This window comes from Cordyceps militaris, assembly GCF_000225605.1.
Source record: "Cordyceps militaris CM01 unplaced genomic scaffold CCM_S00006, whole genome shotgun sequence".
Lineage (NCBI taxonomy): Eukaryota > Fungi > Ascomycota > Sordariomycetes > Hypocreales > Cordycipitaceae > Cordyceps > Cordyceps militaris.
The window spans coordinates 1479335-1499255 of NW_006271974.1; the positions used below are offsets into that span (position 1 = coordinate 1479335).

The 19921-nt window shown below is 25.4% G+C and overlaps 1 protein-coding gene across 1 annotated transcript; it reads left to right on the forward strand.

The window, feature by feature from the left end:
* Window positions 1-370: 370 nt before the first annotated feature.
* Window positions 371-1342, forward strand: CCM_07740 (uncharacterized protein; the record flags this gene model as incomplete). Its single annotated transcript, XM_006672880.1, has 1 exon — window positions 371-1342. The coding sequence occupies one exon, from the start codon at window positions 371-373 to the stop codon at window positions 1340-1342; it is 972 nt and encodes a 323-aa protein (XP_006672943.1).
* Window positions 1343-19921: the final 18579 nt, after the last annotated feature.

Below are 19921 nucleotides of genomic sequence, written 5' to 3' on the forward strand. Positions count from 1 at the left end.
GCAGCGGCGGAGATGGTACGGCGGAATGGTACGGTACCGGATCAGTACGGTTGAGGTGCCTGGCTCCATACGAATTTTGTACTTAAGATGCCAGCAAGGTGTGGATCCCGCTTTTGCTGCAACGCGACACATTCGGACGGCTTTCCTTAGCGCCCGTTCTAGCCCACTTTCAAGGGCCGCTAAAAGCTTAGCGGCGAAATGCGAGGCGGAAGGCTTAGCGGCGAACTGCTGTAGAGGAGCAAACACACAGACGTGAAGAGGTATCAAGTATTGAAATATATAAAGCACACAAGTTTCCTTCTTCCTTTCCTTCTTTTCATCTCATATCCTCATCCTTGATCAACTCAGCCAACAGCAAACAGTCAACAACATGGAAAACAGACCTGCGCCTCACATTGTCTCAGAACAGTCAGAAGAGGAGCGGCTTGCCCGCTTCCTAAAATGTGCCAGCATCGCAGACAAGCACGTTGACCAAGAGGCCGAGCTAGGAGATGACAATACCCTCGATATCACCGTTGAGTCGCACATCTCCGCTCTTACATTTCGCCACATTGCTACCGCCACACCGATGATCGTTCTCGAAGCTGAATTGCACCACTTTTGGCGCACCGCCATCCTGGGCGCCAGCCACTGGAACCCGGAGAATCGCAAGCATGATACGCTTATCCGGCTGATTCTGCAGGCCAGGGCCAGAGGAACGCTGACTAGGCCACTGTCGTCTGTTTCGGGTGGCCAAGAGCCTCTTTCCAGCAGCAATCGTCGACACGTTCTTTTCTCAGACGGCAACAGCCTCTGGTCTGGTCTGCCCTTTCTAGGCACCGACTTGGTCCAAGTGTGGCTGGACCGGTTCTATCAACTCGACTACGCAAATCATCATAATCAGCGTGTCAATTTGTCTTGCTTTGTTGGACGCCTTCTCTCCGTGGGAATATACAATGGTCCTGCAACATGTCTCCTATCCCTCTTCCGCGAGACACTAGAAACCGACAGAGCTTTGACATCGGATAAGGAAGTCTCCGTGAGCCACCTTATCCACGCCCTTGCAGCTTTCATACGGTACGCGAAAGAGAGTACCCTCAGCCTCAGCAACGGCTCCGAGGCCCCGGACGTAGGTACACTTCCACCGAGCGTGGCTAGTTTGGGCGAGCTCGCTCGTCAGTCGGGCACCATCAATGTTCCGGGATTCAGCGTCGAGCGGTGGAAGTTTTGGATGTCGAGGCTGGAGGAGCTTGTTAATTGTGGAGAGGAAAGCGTGGCTACGGCTGCTGCAAACTGTCTCGGCTATGTCGACTGTACTTCGTCCACCATATATGGGCCGTTGGAGAACCACACTATTGATTGATGCGCTGTAGAGCTACATCTTCATTAGGGTTTAGTTTGAGTTTGCTGGCAGAGTGCAGAGACTTGGTGGGTTGATTGGTTCTAGCCAGGCTGTACGTATGTCCCAGATCTGATTTCAATAGTGTCACAACCCCTCTCGCCTCAATTTTCAAAGTACATTTAGCTGCAGACGGTAATCCTGCTCTGATCACTCCAGTTGCAGTAATTCCCAGTAATGGTGCACTATAATCGTCTCAGTCAGATCCTTGATTTCACCACCCGCGCTGCGTATGCAGGAAATGAGGACACACCTGGTGGCCAGACGAGCAAGTGGTCTTGGCTTTGTTGCGGTTGCCGTTGCGGTCGAAGTCGCACTTTTGAGTTATAGTACTGCAAGTCTGTTTGCATTTTTTCAGTTTCAGTCCATAATAATGGGAAATAGGGCTCACTTACGCCATGATAGATGCGAGCAGGGGAGTTGACGTCGGCGACGCCAGCAAAGACGCCAGTGGCGAGGGCAAGAGTAACGATGGCGGCGGAAAATTGCATTTTGATGAATTAAATGTTTAGAAAAGTGTAGTCTGTAGTATTGGGTGTGTAGTTTTTTTGGAATAGAGGGAAAGCTGTTTTTCTGGAGGGAAATGGGAGCCCTTTTATGAACATCCGGGGTTCGGAACCGCCCCTATGGACCATCAATCCATAGGCGAGACGCGACGTCGAAGATTTGTAAGTATCTGCCATTTCAGAGGATGGGCGGAAAACGGCTGCATTGGGAGACTGCAGACTGCAGAATGATCAACGTGGCGCAGCGGAGAGCCTGTGCTTCTAAAGCCTTTTCTCCCCAACAAGGTAGCCTTTTCTCCCTAACAAGGTAACTTTTTCTACGAGCACCTGGTATACTTTTCTTGAGGCATCTTCAATGACAAGAAACACCTAATATGGTTAGAGCTAAGCCTTGGATTTCCCCATTGGGGTTTTCCCGATCCTGAAATCGGATTTCAGACGGGGCAGTAAATGGAAGTCTCTGCAATCGGTCGTATGTTGCTGTTGATCAGAAGCAAGGCTATGAGTCTATGATGGTGTGGTGCGAAGGCTGCGGAAGCCGGACGCAATCCCTGCGCTGATCGTATCATCATACGGATAAGGGAGTGCCGTCCAACTCTGAACTTGCAGCTACTGAAGCGCTCGACGAATATAATGCGACAACTTGAAGCCCGCCTGCAGGAGGTGCTCCGCGAAGAAGCTCCAGTGGTGCCCTCTTACAGAGGTTCTGCCGCACGCGGGAAGATCGAGTGGACTCGGTACTATGCATTGTTTTTAGTAGATTTAAGTGCCTCTACTAGTCCGCGAATAATTAACAGAGGATTAAAAACCTTGGATATATCGCGTGACGCTATGCCCTTCATAACAGGGTATGACTACATGGCTACCGAAGTATAGAAGTAAGTTGCCTTTCCTACGTAAACGGGGGATGCATACTACGGATAACGCCTCTACCACTAGTTCTCGCGACTCGACATTATAACACGGTAAATTATCGCATCTGACCGGCCCAGGGTGCTGCGTGCCGCTCCCGAAAAGCGTCTGCATCGTCATCCCGAGACTATGTTTCACTTTTCGGATGCACAACCATCACTCACAGCCTTGTTTATATCATATGTCACCCGCGGGTAACCCCACGCTCTAGTATCTATAGAGCATTAATATAGTTATATAAGATAGTAGCGTAGCTAATATAGCTTATAGAGGAATAATAGAAAGTAAAGATAATAAGGAAAATTAGCCTTATATTAAATAAAGCTATAAAAAATAACTAGTTAATTTATATATCCTATTTCCTAGCCTTAGGCTATATAATTTAAGTTATAAAATAATATTATATTTTAAAATACTTAAGGTTATTATTTATTTATACTTATTATTAGTATAAATAAAATAAGCTTTTTTATTAAAGTAGTATTTTATATAATATACTTTTTAATTATTAAGTATAAGTTAATATAAAATAAAGAAAATAATTATATATAAAGAATATAGTAAAAAGTAGTTATTTATATAAAAGAGTATTTTATAAAGAAAATAAAATAATATATTTATATTTTTTTTATTTTTTATAAAAAGTATATTAATATACTATTTAAGTATATATTTTATAATATAAATAATAGTTTAATATAAAAATAGATAGATAATAGAATTATTATTCTTTTTAATAAGTAATTTAGAATACTTTTTATTTTAATTAATAAGTAAATTAGTATTTTTAAATATAAAAAGCTATTTTTTATTATATATTATTCTTATATTCTTTATTATTTATTTACTTTTTTTTAATTATTTACTTTTTTATTTATTAAAAATAATAATAATTCTTTATTACTTTTTTATTCTTTTCTTTTTATAATTATTAATTATATTAAATTCTTAATAATAGTTTTTTTATATATTAGCTTTATAGTTATTAACTCCCTTTTATTTATTATTATTAAGGCTTTTACCTTTATTATTATTAATAAAAAGTCCTTTAAAGAGGTAATTATATTCCTAAATACTTAAGAAAAGTCCTTTAAGAAGGTAAATATTAAAAAGCCCTTTTTAAAGGCCTCTATACTTTTTATTAAGTAAAAAAAGCCTTTTATAAAAGTATATAAGTTATTTATTAACTTATATAAAAAAGTATAAGCTTATAATAATATTATATATCCTTTTTAATATAATTATTATTAGATTAATATAGTTATAATTACTTTAGCTAATAAGTTAAAGCTTTAAACCTTTATAAACCTAGTCTTATTATTAATAATATATATACTTATCTTTATTAAAGAGGTTATTAATAAAGATATTAATAATAATAATAATAATAATAATAAAGATATTAATATAGCTAAATTAGCTAAAGATAAGATTAAAGATAAAAATAAAGAGAATAAAGATAAAAAGAAAAAGGAAGAAGAAAAGAAGGAAAAGAAAGTACCTATTATACTATATTATCCTTACTATAATACTTTTACTACTCCTATTAAGATAACTCTTATAAGTTATATAATTTAAATATAATTAATACTTTTATTAGTATATACTATAAGTACTTACTTTTTTACTTAAGTTAATTAAAGCTAACTAATACTTTCCTAGCTTTAAACTCTTATAAAGTAGCTAGTAAAGGCTAATTTTAAACTTTATTAAGTAAACCTTTATTTAAGATATACTTAATTTATACTCTTTAATAAAAAGGATAATATATATTATAACTTTATATTAATTAAAAAGATAATATACTTATAAAAGTATAAAGGTTATATTTATTATTACTATAAGTATAAGCTATACTTAGCTATAATAATCCTTTTTACTTAATATTTAATAATAGTATATAAGGATAGCCTTAAGTCTATAAGTTATTTATTATTTACTTTTAATACCCTTTAATAATACTTACTAATACTCTACTCTCTTTTTTAAAATAAAGTCTTATATTATATAATACTATATATTATTTTTAAAATATTAAAAAAGAAAGATAATATATTTAATACTATTATTATTAATATAATATTAAATAAAGAAGCTCTTTTTAAGTAAAAAACCTAGGCTTTATATTATCTTAAAGTATTTATTAATAAAGTTATATAATAAAGCTATTAAAAATTAGTATATATATTATAATAATTAAATAGAATATTACTTATCTTTAGGTTCTTTAAAGGGTTAAAGATTAAATAATACTTTCTTATTTATACTATACTTTATATCTTATATTAAAGTAATTATATTACTCTTCTTAACTATATTTAAAAACTCTTTTAAATTAATAAGATATTTAAACTCTAAAAAGGCTTAATAAGGAAGAGCTTTAATAAGACTATCTATAGGTATTACTTTACTTAGAATAAAGGTAAGTATAAAATACCTATATCTATATTTCTATTTTAATTATATATTATTAATATTAATATATTATAATTTAGTTAATATATACTTTTTATTATTAATAATAATATATATTATTTAAGTATTATTATATATTATCTTATATAAGAAAGCTACCTATCTTCTTATTATTATAAGAAGATAGTATATTATAAAAGCCTTTTTTACTAAGCTAGATATACTTAATAATTTAGCCTTTATTATAGATAGTATAATAATATCTTATTTTATAGCTTTTTAAAATATAGAATTACTATATAAGAAGATTATTTAACCTTAAGATAACTTCCTAGTAATAAGGTTATTAATATATAATATATTACTAATAATTTATAAAATAACTATTTCTTTATTTAGACTATAAGTAAAGACTAAAGTCTTTATAGTATATAGATAATATTGTGACAGGCTGGCCCCAGAGGGGCTTTAGGGGCAACCAGCCCTACAGCTGTTAGTAGCCTTACAGCTACAACCCTCTTACCCACTTAACCACGGAAGGCAAAAGGATTCATAATAACAATACTAACTTGTTGTTATCTGGTTGCACCTATAAGGGGCCCCCTAGGGGCTCCGCGCCGGCCACTCTGGAAGGACCAGGGCGGGCTCTGTAGCCTAGCCCTTAATATACCCTCTCTCTCCCCGGCGCGCCCACAGATAGGCCACAAACCCCCCCAGGCTCCAATGCACAGCCTGTGAGCCTAGGTCGAAATATGCCCATACGCAGCGCTAGCTCTTACACCACTCTTTCGTGGTGGCTGCCTGCTGTACGGTTCGAACCTATGACCCTGGGTAGTATTGTTGTATGTGACGGGCTGGCCCCAGAGGGGCTTCGGGGGCAACCAGCCCCGCAGCCGTCAGTGGCCTTACGGCCACAACCCTCTTACCCACTTGACCACGGAAGGCAAAAGGATTTGTAACAACAATACTGACTTATTGTTGTCTAGTTGCACCTATAAGGGGCCCCCTAGGGGCTCCGCGCCGGCCACTCTAGAAGGACCAGGGCAGGCTCTATAGCCTAGCCCTTAACAAATATATATAATACTTTATAACTAGAATATAATCTCTTAATAGGTTTATAAAGAAATAGGTAAGAAAGAATACTATATATATAATATCTAATTAAACTATAATTAATATATATAATATTAACCTTATTAACTCTTAAAAGTAATAAATATTTACTTTATTTACTATACTAGTATATTAAATAAGCTTTCTAGATAGTAGTAGTATATACTACTTTCTTAGTTAATTATAAATAAGTTTATATTTCTTAACTATCTTCTTAATATATTATTTATAATTAAAGAATAATAGCTTTTATCTTTTATTATATATAATATAAATACTAAAAAACTACTTAAGATCTCTTTAGTTATATATATTATATATTTATTTTATCTTTACTATAAAGGATAGAACTTACTTTTTATACTTTTTACTATAGAAAAGAAGGATATTATTAATAAAAAATACTAAGAATATCTTCCTATCTTTAGAATAGTATAGATAAGGCTTCTCTTTATATTATAATAGGTTATACTTTATAAAGGTATTAGTAAATTCCTTAAGCTATAAATAGGGTAAGTCTTTTAGGCTATATAGGGTTTTCTTAAGAAGGGTTATCTATATATTAGGTAATTAAATATAGACTTTTAAGATATTATTAAGTCTAGTTATATTAAGGAAAGTATTCTTTATATTAAATTAGTATACCTTTAGGTTAAGATAGGTAGCTATAGCTATTATTACTTAGAAGGCTTTTACTATAAATATAGTTATATATATTATATTATATTTCTTAATTACTTATAAATTACTTTTTATAATAATTTATATTTTATATTATAATAAGTAACCTTATTAATTAAATTTATATATATAAACCTAATAAAGAGGTAATATCTTAATATTACTAATCTTAGTTATAATATTAAAGGTTCTTTTCTTTTTTACTTATTTAAATTTACTTTACTTAATAGCTTCCTAAAGCTATTAAAGTAAATAATTCTTTATTATTTAACTATCTTTTAATACTAGTAAAAGATTATTATAATAATAATATAATTATAGTTAAGCTATTTTATTTACTTAAAGTATATTTACTAGTACTATAAAAAGCTATAGTAAGCTTTAGTCTTTTTTATATAGGTTATAAAGTACTTTAACTTTAATAATTATATCTTCCTAGGGTTCTAAAAGAATAGCTATATTTAGGCTTTTTATATATTTTACTTACTTCTTTCCTTCTTCTTAAGGGTTTTATTTATCTTTCTTAATAATTAGTTCTTTAATAAAAATAATTAAATTAGGTTTAAATATAAGTATATTTTTAATACTTTATTATAAAGTATCTTTAATACTTTCCTTTAAATTAAGGCTATTTATATTAATAAATAATAACTCTTTTAAGGTAAGTTAGAATTTATTATCTTTTAAAGTAATTACTTTATTAATATAATTAATTTCCTTTTCTAAAAATAAAATTAACTTAGGACTTAGTAGTTCCTAGGCTAATTTATATATTACTTTAAGGTTAACTAATAAGGTATTATTATTTACTATAACTTCTAATATTTCTTTTTAAAAGCCTTTAGGAGTTATTAACTTTATACTCTAAGCTATATTAAGCTTTAATACTTTTATTATAAGGCTTTCTAGTACTTTTAATATAATATTACTTAGCTTTCTTTTACTTAGGTATAGTAGTATAGTTATTTTTAAATAAAGCCTTAGCTTATCCTCTTTATTTTAGAATAGTTCTTAATAAAGGCTATTTACTTTAGTAATAGGAAGTATATTAGTATTCTCTATTAATAGCTAGTAAAATAACTTCTTATTAAAATATATATTCTTTATAGTAATAATATACTTTAGTTAAGGAATCTATACCTTATAAATATTAGTTATAATTATTAAGGCTAATAGGGTATATATAGGGTAAGAGGTAAAGTTATTATATTATATAACTTCTATCTAGTTATATAGTATAGGTAAGTACTAGATATACTAGGTAATAGGAGATTATTCTTCTAGCTTTAAAGCTACTTATTATTACTCCTACTTAATCTATATTAACTAAGAAAAATAACTAGAAATAACTATAAAGAATAAAATAATAACTATAAGGAATAAAATAATAACTATAAGGAAAAGTAGTAACTACTATAGCTACTATAATATACTATAATAGTAGCCTAATTCTCCTACTTACTAATAGGTATAATAGTACCTATTAGTATATATAAGTTACCTTTTTTTTCTAGGTATAGGGTAGCTTATAATTATACTAAGTATAGGGTAGCTTATAGTTATATAAGGGGCTTTACTACTATATTAAGGGCTTTATAACTACTATATTTTCTACTTTTTACTTATAAGGTAATTTAACTTAAAAACCTATATAAATAAATTTTATAGAAAATAAAAGTTATATTATAAACTATATTTAGTAAGAGCGCCTTATCTTAAAAGCTATAGAATATATAAGGGATTACTAGCTAAGGTATACTAAGCGCTATACTAATACTAAGTATATTATACTAGGTACTATACTAGTACTAAGTATACTATACTAATACTATACTAATACTAAGTATACTATACTAATACTATATTAGTATTAAGTATACTAATTAACTATAATAATCCTAAAAGTAATAGAATAGTAATAGACTTATAAAGGCTTAGGCTTTTATAAGATTATAACTATAAGAAAGCCTTGTTATGCTAGCAGGCGCTATAGTAGATATAGTTAGCTAAGTATAGCAGATGTTTAGTAAGATATACTATATATAGAGGCATATAGTGGATAGATTTATACTATATATAGTTATATATAGTGGCTAGTTATACTATATAGTATATATATATAGTAGTTATACTATATAATAGTATATAAAGAAGTCTTAGTACCTATAGCCTTAATATAGGGTACTATAGGGGCTACTATAGTAGGTAACTAAGCTAATAAAGCTAAACTACTATAGAGGTACTATTACCTCCTATAGGTAAGTAAAGTAACTACCTATAAGCTATTAACTACTAATATATATAACTACTAATTATTCCTTTATTCCTATAATTTCTTAGTAGTATTTAAGGTATTACTTATTTATATATTTAACTATAGCCTTTCCTTTTTATAGTTTATTTTATTAGTTAATTAAGAATTATTATTATATAACTATTCTTATAAAGTACCTCTATAGGCACTTTATACCTATAATCTTATAACTATTATCTACTTAGAATAGTAATCTTAATACTAATTAGTAATTATCTTTACCTTAATTATAGATTTTTAATAGAATTATTATTCTCTTTATACCTTTATAGCCTTATAACCTTTTAGAACTATTTATTCTATTAATTATAATATCTAATATAACTACTAAAAAGCCTAGTATACTACCTAGTATACTTAGTAATTTAACTAATAAAAAACCTCTAATTAAGTCTTTAATATAATTTTATATAACTACTCTTAAGATCTTAAGCTACCTATTAACTATAATTCTTAATAAGGTACCTAAAAGCCTTACTTATCTTACCTATCTTTTTCTAACTAACTAGAAATTATTCTAGCTATACTTTCTTACCTAGAGTATTAAAGAAGCTATTAACTTTAATTAATAAACTATTATAATAATTATTTTCTATACCCTTATATATAATACTTATTATAAATAGTTTAATAGCTACCTTTAAGAGTACCTTTATAAAGATTTTACTTATTAGATTAAAGCTAATTAGAAAATAGTTAATAAAGAGGTTCTTTATAAGTTTAAAGACTATCTTAATAGTATTAAAATTACCTTATATACTAATAAAAAATAGTAAATTACTAAAACTATTTAAAAGACTATTTCTAGTAAGTATATTAGCTATAAAAATAAATACCCCTTTTCTTCTTTATAAGAAGGACCCTTTTTAATATATTTTAACTAGCTTTTAATAAAACTATTCTTTATTAAATTAGGATTTATAAAAAAGCTACTATTTAATTCCCTCCTAGCTAATAAACCCTTAAAGCTAGCTAATAATAAAAAAAAGGATATTTATAGTCTTTTCTATCTAGATAATAATAATTTACTTTAAATAGCCTAGGTATTAGTACCTTAGTATATACTATTACTAGAACTATCTTAAGAAGTACTAAAAGAAGACCTATATAGTATAAGAAATACCCTACCTAAACCTATAAGGATTTATTAAGACCTTTATATAACTAGGTTTCTTTTAGTATTTAATATCCCTTAAGTACCTAATCTACTTATAATAGTTAATACCCCTTAAGTACTTAGTACTTTTATACTACTTAATACCTTATAGGACTCTAGCTATAATAAGTATACTTAGCCCTCTATATTATAACTATACTAAGGGAACTTTACCTATTAGTATTATAAGAGGTAGGCTACTTAATAACCCCCTAAATATAAGGTATTATTACTACCCCTACTAAGACTACCTATACCCCTATTATAGCTATTATAAGGACTACTATAGCTATTATATCTATAAAGAGTACTACTACTATACTTAAGACTACTATTACTATCTTTATTATTATTATACTACTCTAGTAATAAAGAGTATAAATAGCCTAAAGATAAACCCTTTAGGCTACTTATAGTAAACCTAAATATACTAAAGTAAATTAATAGTATTATTAAAAGGTACTAAGAGGCTAATAAGTATAATAAAAAAAGATATAATTTCTTTTATACCTAGATATATAACTTTATTAACTATTATAATTAAGCCTAGCTTCTAGAAAAGGCCTTACTATATATATTCTTACTAATACTTATTAGAAAAGCCTTAAAGTACTATATTTAGGTAATTATAAACTATTAAATAATTTATAATAAGATAATTAAGATAGTTTATAACTAATTTAAGCCTTTATTAACCTAAGACCTTTATATAAATAAATAAAGGTATTTTTTACTAGATAAGCTAATAAAGGAGTACTTTATAAAGTCTATTATTAACTACCTTAAGTTACTAATTAATAAAATCTAAGTCCTATATTAAGAACTATTTTCTATACTTAAAGGTATAACTATATTTACTAAGACTTAAAATATACTAAAAAGTATTATATATAATAATAAAGCCTATATTATAGCCTTTATATAGCCTCTAGAATATTATAAAGACTTAATTTTAGTATTTTAATAGTTAATTTATATATATAAATAAACCTATTTAAAGTACTAGAATTTCTATATTAATAGATAGTTCTATAGTATTTAAATCCTTCTAAAGAAATAACCTAGTAGCTTAAATAGCGTCTTAAAGTACTATTTTATATACTAGAAAGAAGGCTATTAGTTAATAAACTATACTAAGAAGAAATAAAAAGGCATTTAGAATACCTAGGATACCTATAAGATCTACTAAAAGCCTTTAAATAATAAGAAATACTAGGCTTTCCTAGTAGCCTTTAAGAAAACCCTAGAAAAAATATTATTAGTTTAGAATAAGGTTAATACCTATATTATTACCTTATTCTTTAATAAAGATAACTTTTTAGTAAATAAATAAGAAGATATATAAGTATTCTTCTTAAAAGCTATTAAAGCTTTTATTATAATAAAGAACTAATTACTTAAAAAGATTATATATTTCTTTATTAATACCTTTATTAAATATATTATCTATACTAAAGATCTATTTTAAAGTATCTTTAGTATCTTTAGCTATAAAGAATAGTATATAAAGGATATTTTTAAAGGAATCCTTCTTAATATAAGTACTATTAGTACTTTTAATACTAGTATAATATAAGTAAAGATACTAATAAAACTAATTCTAAGCCTTTAGGTTATAGAATTAGCCTTTATTATAATAGTATACTTTAGTATTAGCTTTATAACCTCTATTAGTAAGATTATAGTATTTATAGTATTTAGGGTAATTATATTCTAGGTACTACTAATTACTATACTATTCTTACTTTCTATTAAAAATATAAATACTTTAGGAATTTAGCTAGATAATATTAATAGTATACTCTACTAAGGATAGCTAAAGGTCCCTATTATAAGATACTAGGGATACCCCTAGTAAATACTATATACTACTAAAGCTACTACTTTCTATTTAATAGAAGGAGAACTCTAATACTTATATTACTACTTTAAGTACCCTTTAGTAGCCTACCTTAGCTAAATACTAGAATATATAAAAAAGGAATTTAATAAAGAAGTACTAGACTACTTAATAGCTACCTATAAGTAATACTAACTATATACTAAGTCCCCTAGAAGGTTCTAATTTTCTTTAAAAAATAAGTATAAATTTAACTATAAAATACTAGCTAATATAATATATCTTAATAATTAATAACCTATCCTATATATATTAAATACTACTACCTTCTTTTAAGTAACTTAATTTCTTTATAGAAATATAAGAAGCCTTTTAAAGAGTACTAAAAGCCTTTAGAATATACTCTAGTATTATTAGATTAATATATACCTTAAACCCCCTAAATAGATTATCTATAATACTAGAAATAACTTTTTATCTACTAAATTCTATAAATATACTAAGAAGTTAGATATTTAAGTATATCTAATACCTATAAAAGCCTATAATATAATTAGTAAGCTAGAATATTATTATACCCCCCTTTAATATACTTATAATATTATCTAGAAAGAGCTATAGGGTACCCTAGGTACTAATAAATACCTATAACTTACTATTAAGGCTATAAGTAACTCTACTAGCCTTAATAGCCTAGTACCTACCTTATTAGTCTTTAGTACCTACCCCTACCTCTTAGAAGGCTCCCTACTATACCCTTTAATAGCTTAATATACTAAAGCCCTTTAGAAGGTAATTAATACTACCTAGAAAGCCCTCTCCTTATAGTAAATATATAAGGTACTAGCTATATATAATAACTTTAATATAAGCCTCTTATATTACTTACTATTATAGTTAGATATTTATATATAATATAAAGATACTAGTTAGACTAGCCTTTATAAGCTAATAGGTATAGATATTAGAAAATATACTATAGAAATACTATCTAGCCTTATTAGCTTTTATATATTTACTATATACCTATTCCTTATTAAGAAGGACCTAGATATAGACCTAAAAGCGCTATAAGCCCCTAAAAGTAATACTAATAGTAAGTATAACTTTAATAATAACCTAGACTATAATTATTAGGCCTTTAAGACTACTAAAGCCTCTTTAAAGCCTACTAAGACTACTCTAGAACCTATTAAAACTATTTTAAAGCCTTTTAAGGCTACCTTAAGGCCTATTAAATAGATCTAAGTTATTATTCTTAATAAACCTAGGTATTTATAAGTAATTCCTAGTATTAAGATAAAATACTAGTCTATAAAGTATTAAATTCTATTAAAAGTAACTAAAGATAAAGTATTCTTTTTTATTAAAGAAAAGAATAATATAGAATATTATTTAAAGCTCTAGAAAGATAGTATACTTCTTAATAATAAGCCTTTATTCTTTACTTTTACTAAAAAAGAGTTATAAAGCCTTTTAGAATATAGAGTTTTTTAATTTATTAAGTTTAACCTTACTATTTATTATAAATACCTATTTAAATTCTAAATAGTTAATAAGATTAAATCTAATACTACTAGAAAGCCTATAAAGAAAATATATATAGTTTTATATAGTTATTAAGACTATAGTAAAGATATACTATTTATTTAATTACTAACTATCTAGAGAATAAGCTAGTATTTAATTCTAGGCCTTATACTAATCTAAATCTAATAAGGTTAGCTACTATAGCTTTAAAATATTACCTAGGCTTATATATAGGCTAGAACCTATCTTTAGTAGTATATTCTTACCTAAATTCCCTTAGAACTCTACTATCTATACCTTAAAGGTATTATTATTAAGGTTATCTTATTACTATATAATATCCTTAAGTCTAATACTTATTAATAGGTAATATACTTTACTTATTACCTTAAGAAGCTTAGAATATTATTATCTACTTATAATTAATACCTTTTATTAGCTTTAGGCCTTAATCTAGGTATTATTAGTATATAGACTAATAATATAATTAGCTTTAGTATTATTACCTTTAGTAAATAAGAAGCTAATATCTTTATTACTACTAGATTCTAGGTTAAGCTAAAAGAGATACTTATAATAAAGAACTTATTAATATTTAATAAATACTATATCTCTTTAGGTATTAATAATACTATTTTAATAGTCTTAAAAAGATAATTAGAAAAGCTTTAACTACTAACTAACCTAAAAGGGTATATAGAGTAATAAGCTTAAAGTACCTACCTAGCCTCTATTTACTAACTAAAAGCTATATTTAACCTATCTATTATTATATAATTTAAAAAGCCTAAAAAGGATAATTTTAAATACCTAAATACCTATATTTAGTAGTAAATTAAGAATACTACCTAAGGCCTTTAGTACTTACTAATCTAGTTAGGAATAGTTAAGTTATTTATTTTTATTAATAGTTCCTTTATTAATAATAAAGATTTAAGTTCTTAGCTAGAATATATAATTATTCTAAATAATAAAGAACTAGTTAACTATACTAAAATTACTATTTAAAGTAATATTATTACCTAAAGCTTAATAAAAAGTAAGTATATTATTTAAAGTATACTAATATTAAAGCTATATAGTATAGTTTTAAGTATTAATATAGACTATACCCTTTTTATTACCTTAAATAGGATTATAAAGTTAATAGGCTTAGTAATAGTTTTAATAATAGTTTATATAGATTTATTTTTATTATATAAATACCTAATAAAACTTAAAACTACTAAAGAAAAGTATTTAATAATTAATATTATAATACTATATTAGTTCTATAAGTATTATAAGCTTACTAAAGTCTATTAGATTAATAGTAATAATAACCTTATAAATATACTAATAAAGGCTACTCTAAATAAAGTATTATAAAAGCTAGTTAATAATAACTAGTTAATACTATATATTTAAGGCTAGGTTAGCTATACTATAGAAGCTATAAAGAGGCTTAAAGGCTATATAACTTAGTTAAAAGAAAAGACTATTAGTATTATATTAGTAGGCACTATAATAAATATAGTTAGCTAAGTATAGTAAATATTTAGTAAGATATACTATATATAGAAGTATATAGTAAATAGATTTATATTATATATAATTATATATAGTAGCTAGTTATACTATATAGTATATATATATAGTAGTTATATTATATAATAATATATAAAGAAGTCTTAGTATCTATAGCCTTAATATAGGGTACTATAAAGGCTACTATAGTAGGTAACTAAGCTAATAAAGCTAGACTACTATAAAGGTACTATTACCTCCTATAGGTAAGTAAAGTAACTACCTATAAGCTATTAACTATTAATATATATAATTACTAATTATTCCTTTATTCCTATAATTTCCTAGTAATACCTAAGGTACTACCTATTTATATATTTAACTATAGCCTCTCCTTTCTATAGTTTATTTTATTAGTTAATTAAGAATTATTATTATATAACTATTCCTATAGAGTACCTCTATAGGCACTCTATACCTATAATCTTATAACTATTACCTGCTTAGGATAGTAATCCTAATAAGCCTTAGTAGCTATAAGACCTATAGAGCCTTATAACTTATAACTATAGAAAGCTTACTATAATACCTTTAAAAGGTAATACCTTAAAGGTATAATACTAGTTAGCCTATAATAGTTCTAAAAGTAATAAAATAGTAGTAAGCTATAGGAAAGCCTTAGTAGCTATAAAACCTATAAAGCCCTATAACTTATAATTATAAAAGGTTTATTATAATACTTTTAGAAAGTAATACCCTAAAAACTTAATACTAGTTAGCTTATAATAATCCTAAAAGTAATAAGATAGTAATAAGCTATAAGGAAAGCCTTAATAGCTATAAAACTTATAAAGCCTTATAACTTATAATTATAAAAGGCTTATTATAATACCTTTAAAAGGTAATACCTTAAAAGCTTAATACTAGTTAGCTTATAATAATCCTAGAAATAATAAGATAATAATAAATAAAGAGCTTATTAGCCTTTAAAGGGTAATACCTTAAAAGCTAATATTAATAAAAATATTAATAAAAAGCTAGTTAGTCTTTAAAGGGTAATACCCTAGAAGCTAATACTAATAAAGGTATTAATAAAAAGCTAGCTAGCCTTTAGAAGGTAATACCTTAAAGGCTAATACTAATAAAGGTATTAATAAAAAGCTAGCTAGCCTTTAAAGGGTAATACCTTAAAAGCTAATACTAATAATACTAATAAAGAGCTTACTATAATACTTATAAAGAGTAATACCTTAAAGATATAAAGCTAATTAACTATAATACTTATAAAATAGCTTTAATAGGTAATACCCTAAAGACTAAAGGCCTTAAAAGTATAATATTTCTAGAATAAACCCCTAGAAAATTATAGCTTAGAAAGTACTTAATATAGTTCTAGGTAGTACCTATACTTATAAAAAGCTAGTTTTAATAGTAGCTTAGTTATAATATTAATAGTATTTTTAATACTTAGAATTTAACTAAAACTTAACTAATATAATATATTTTTATTATATAATTAATAGTATTAAATATTTATATACTTTATATAGGGGTATTCTTAAATACTAAAAGCTTAGGTAATAGTATTAAAGTTATTAGTCTAAATAGTAGTCTTAATATAAGTAGGCTTTTCCTTAAGGGTTTTTATAATAATATAGTAAAGCTATTAAATCTAGATAGCTTTTTAGGCTATATTATACTAAGAGATATACTTTATTTTAGTAATTAAGAGTATAATAATATTTTATAGCTTTAAGTATTAAGATATAATATTACTTTTTAAGATAATAATAAAACTATTAATAGATTTATATATTTATTAATAACTAATATAGTTAATATTATAATAGGCTTAAGGTTCTTTATTAAATTCTATAAAAATAAGTTTATAGTTAATAGTACTTTTAATATATTATAAAAGCTATTTTAGGCTAATAATATATTCTATTAATAAAGTAGCTATAAATTTATAATAATAACTAATAGTAAAGAAGATTTTAGGCTTAGAGTAGTTAGAAAGATAAATTAAGCCTTTATAGGTCTTAATATATTAGCTATTCTTAATAGTTAGCTATTACTTAATACTTTTAGTAGTAAGACTTATTAGTAGGTTATAAGGTTTATAGTTAAAAAGGCTAGTTTTTTTTTAAAAAGGCTTTAGTATATTTACTTTAAAAAAGTATAAAGGTTCTTATATATTAGTCTTAATAGATATTAATACTAAGATAATAACTAATAAAGCCTATATTTATTATTTTATAAGTATTTAATAAAGCTTTTTTAATCTTTATAATAATAACCTTATTCTTACTAATAATAAGAAGATTATTAATATAAATTATAATAATTAGGCTATCTTTATAGATAAATAGGGAATAATTAAGCTATATAGGCTTAAAGCTAAAACTCTAAAGTGTTTTATAAAAGGTTATATACTAGATTTATAAGGCTTACTTTAGTCTATATAGGGACTTTAGTAGCTTTTATACTTTCTTAAGGTATTCTTCTTAATATCCTTTAGGTATTTTAATATAGACTTTAATATCTATAAAACTATAAAAAAGGTAGTTTTAATATCTATTTACTTAATCTTAAGGTTAAAGGTAGCTATAATTACTAGTAGTAAGTATAATATTAAAATTTTTAATATACTTATAAATATTTTATAGTAATTAAGTCTTTTATATTAATTAAAACCTTTTACTATATATTAGGATTTCTAATAAATAACTTTATTATTAGTACTTTTTTTAAGTTTATATACCTATTTACTTAAAAAGATAGTCTTATTTTTAGGCTTATTAATTATAATTATAATATAGTTTTTTACTAGAAAGTTATACTTATTTACTATTAAGCCTTTCTACTTTTATAAGTTAAGGTAAAGAATAGCTTATTTATATATTATAGGTTTTTTATTATAAATAAGGTTATTAAATATAATAAGATTTATTATATTATTAAGATTAAAGTAAAATATATATTAGTAGTTTTAGAATATTAGGATTAATCTAATTAGAATTTTAATTTATATTATAAGTCTTTCTTCTTACTTAATAGTACTACTTAAAGCTAGGAATAAAGGTATTTTAAAAAGGTTAAATAGTATCTTATTAATATTAATAATAAAAATAGAATATAAGGTTAATTAAATATCTAATAGTATTAGTTTAAATTTATTATTACTTAATATATATAAATAGCTAATAAAGTTATTATTATTAACTAGGTTATAAATATTAGTATCTTTATTAGTAATTCTTAATATTATTAATATAAATAATATAAAGGGTATTATTTACTTAGGCCTTATAGTTAAGATAGTAAATATACTATAGTACTTTACTATAAAGCTCCTACTAGTAGGTAAGTTATAAGTAATTAGAGTAATTTTTATATACTCTTATTTCTTACTAATTACCTATTAACCTAAAAAGTAGTATATAGTTTTATTTTTATAGCCTAAGGTAAAGTTATTTTACTAAAAAAGGTTATATTTAAAATCTTTAAATAGCTAGTTAGGCTATTCTTAAAAAATAATATTATTAGTAATTACTAATCTATTAGGTTTATTAGTATTTAAGATAATATAGTTAGTTTAGCCTTAATATTTAATTAAAATATATAGAATAGTTTTAAGAACTATTCTTAAAATATAATAAAAGGTTTTTTACTACTTATAACTACTTATAATTTATAAATAACTAAGGTTAGGTTTATTTTTAAACTATAGTTTATAAAGAATTATTAGTTTATTATTCTTTATTATAAAGTTATATTATTAAAAAGTAGTATAGGCTTATATTATAACTAGTTAGAATTTAATTAATACTTTTAACTAATATATAATAAAAAAAAGCTTATTTTATAATATCCTATTCTTAACCTTAGTAATACTATTTTATTAATACTAATTAGTAATAGAATACTATAAGTATATACCTAAGGAAATATAAGAGTTCTTAAACTAGGTTATAATATTCTTCCCTTTTTAATCTAGTTAAATAAAGTAATATTTATATTCTAGATATTCTTATATCTTTAAGAAATTTAATATTATATTAAATAGCTAAGATTTCTTTTTAATAAAGAATAACTAGTATATTCTAATATAATTATTAATAATAATAACCTAGTATTAATTCTTTTTTTAAAAAATAAGTAGAATATTAATAATATTAGTATAAAGGCTTTTAAGAAGATATATTCCTTTTTAGAATAGATAAATATAAAGGCTTTCTTTTTATCTTCTTATAAGATAGCTAATATAATATTTATATTAGTTAATAGGCTTTATATTAATAAAGATAAAAATAAGTTTAATAATATTCTATTCCTTTAAATATCTAAGTTAATTATACTATAGTTTATATTTTAGGTTATTTATTATATAAGCTAATATATTAATACTTAAAGTAATATAATTAACTATATAGACTTTAGTAGTTTACTAAGTAGTAAGAATAACTCTTTAATTCTTTATTATAACTATTCTTTCTTTATTAAAGACTACTATAGTATTTTTTACTACTAAGTAGTTAATAAAAAGTAGGCTTATTAGGGTACCTTT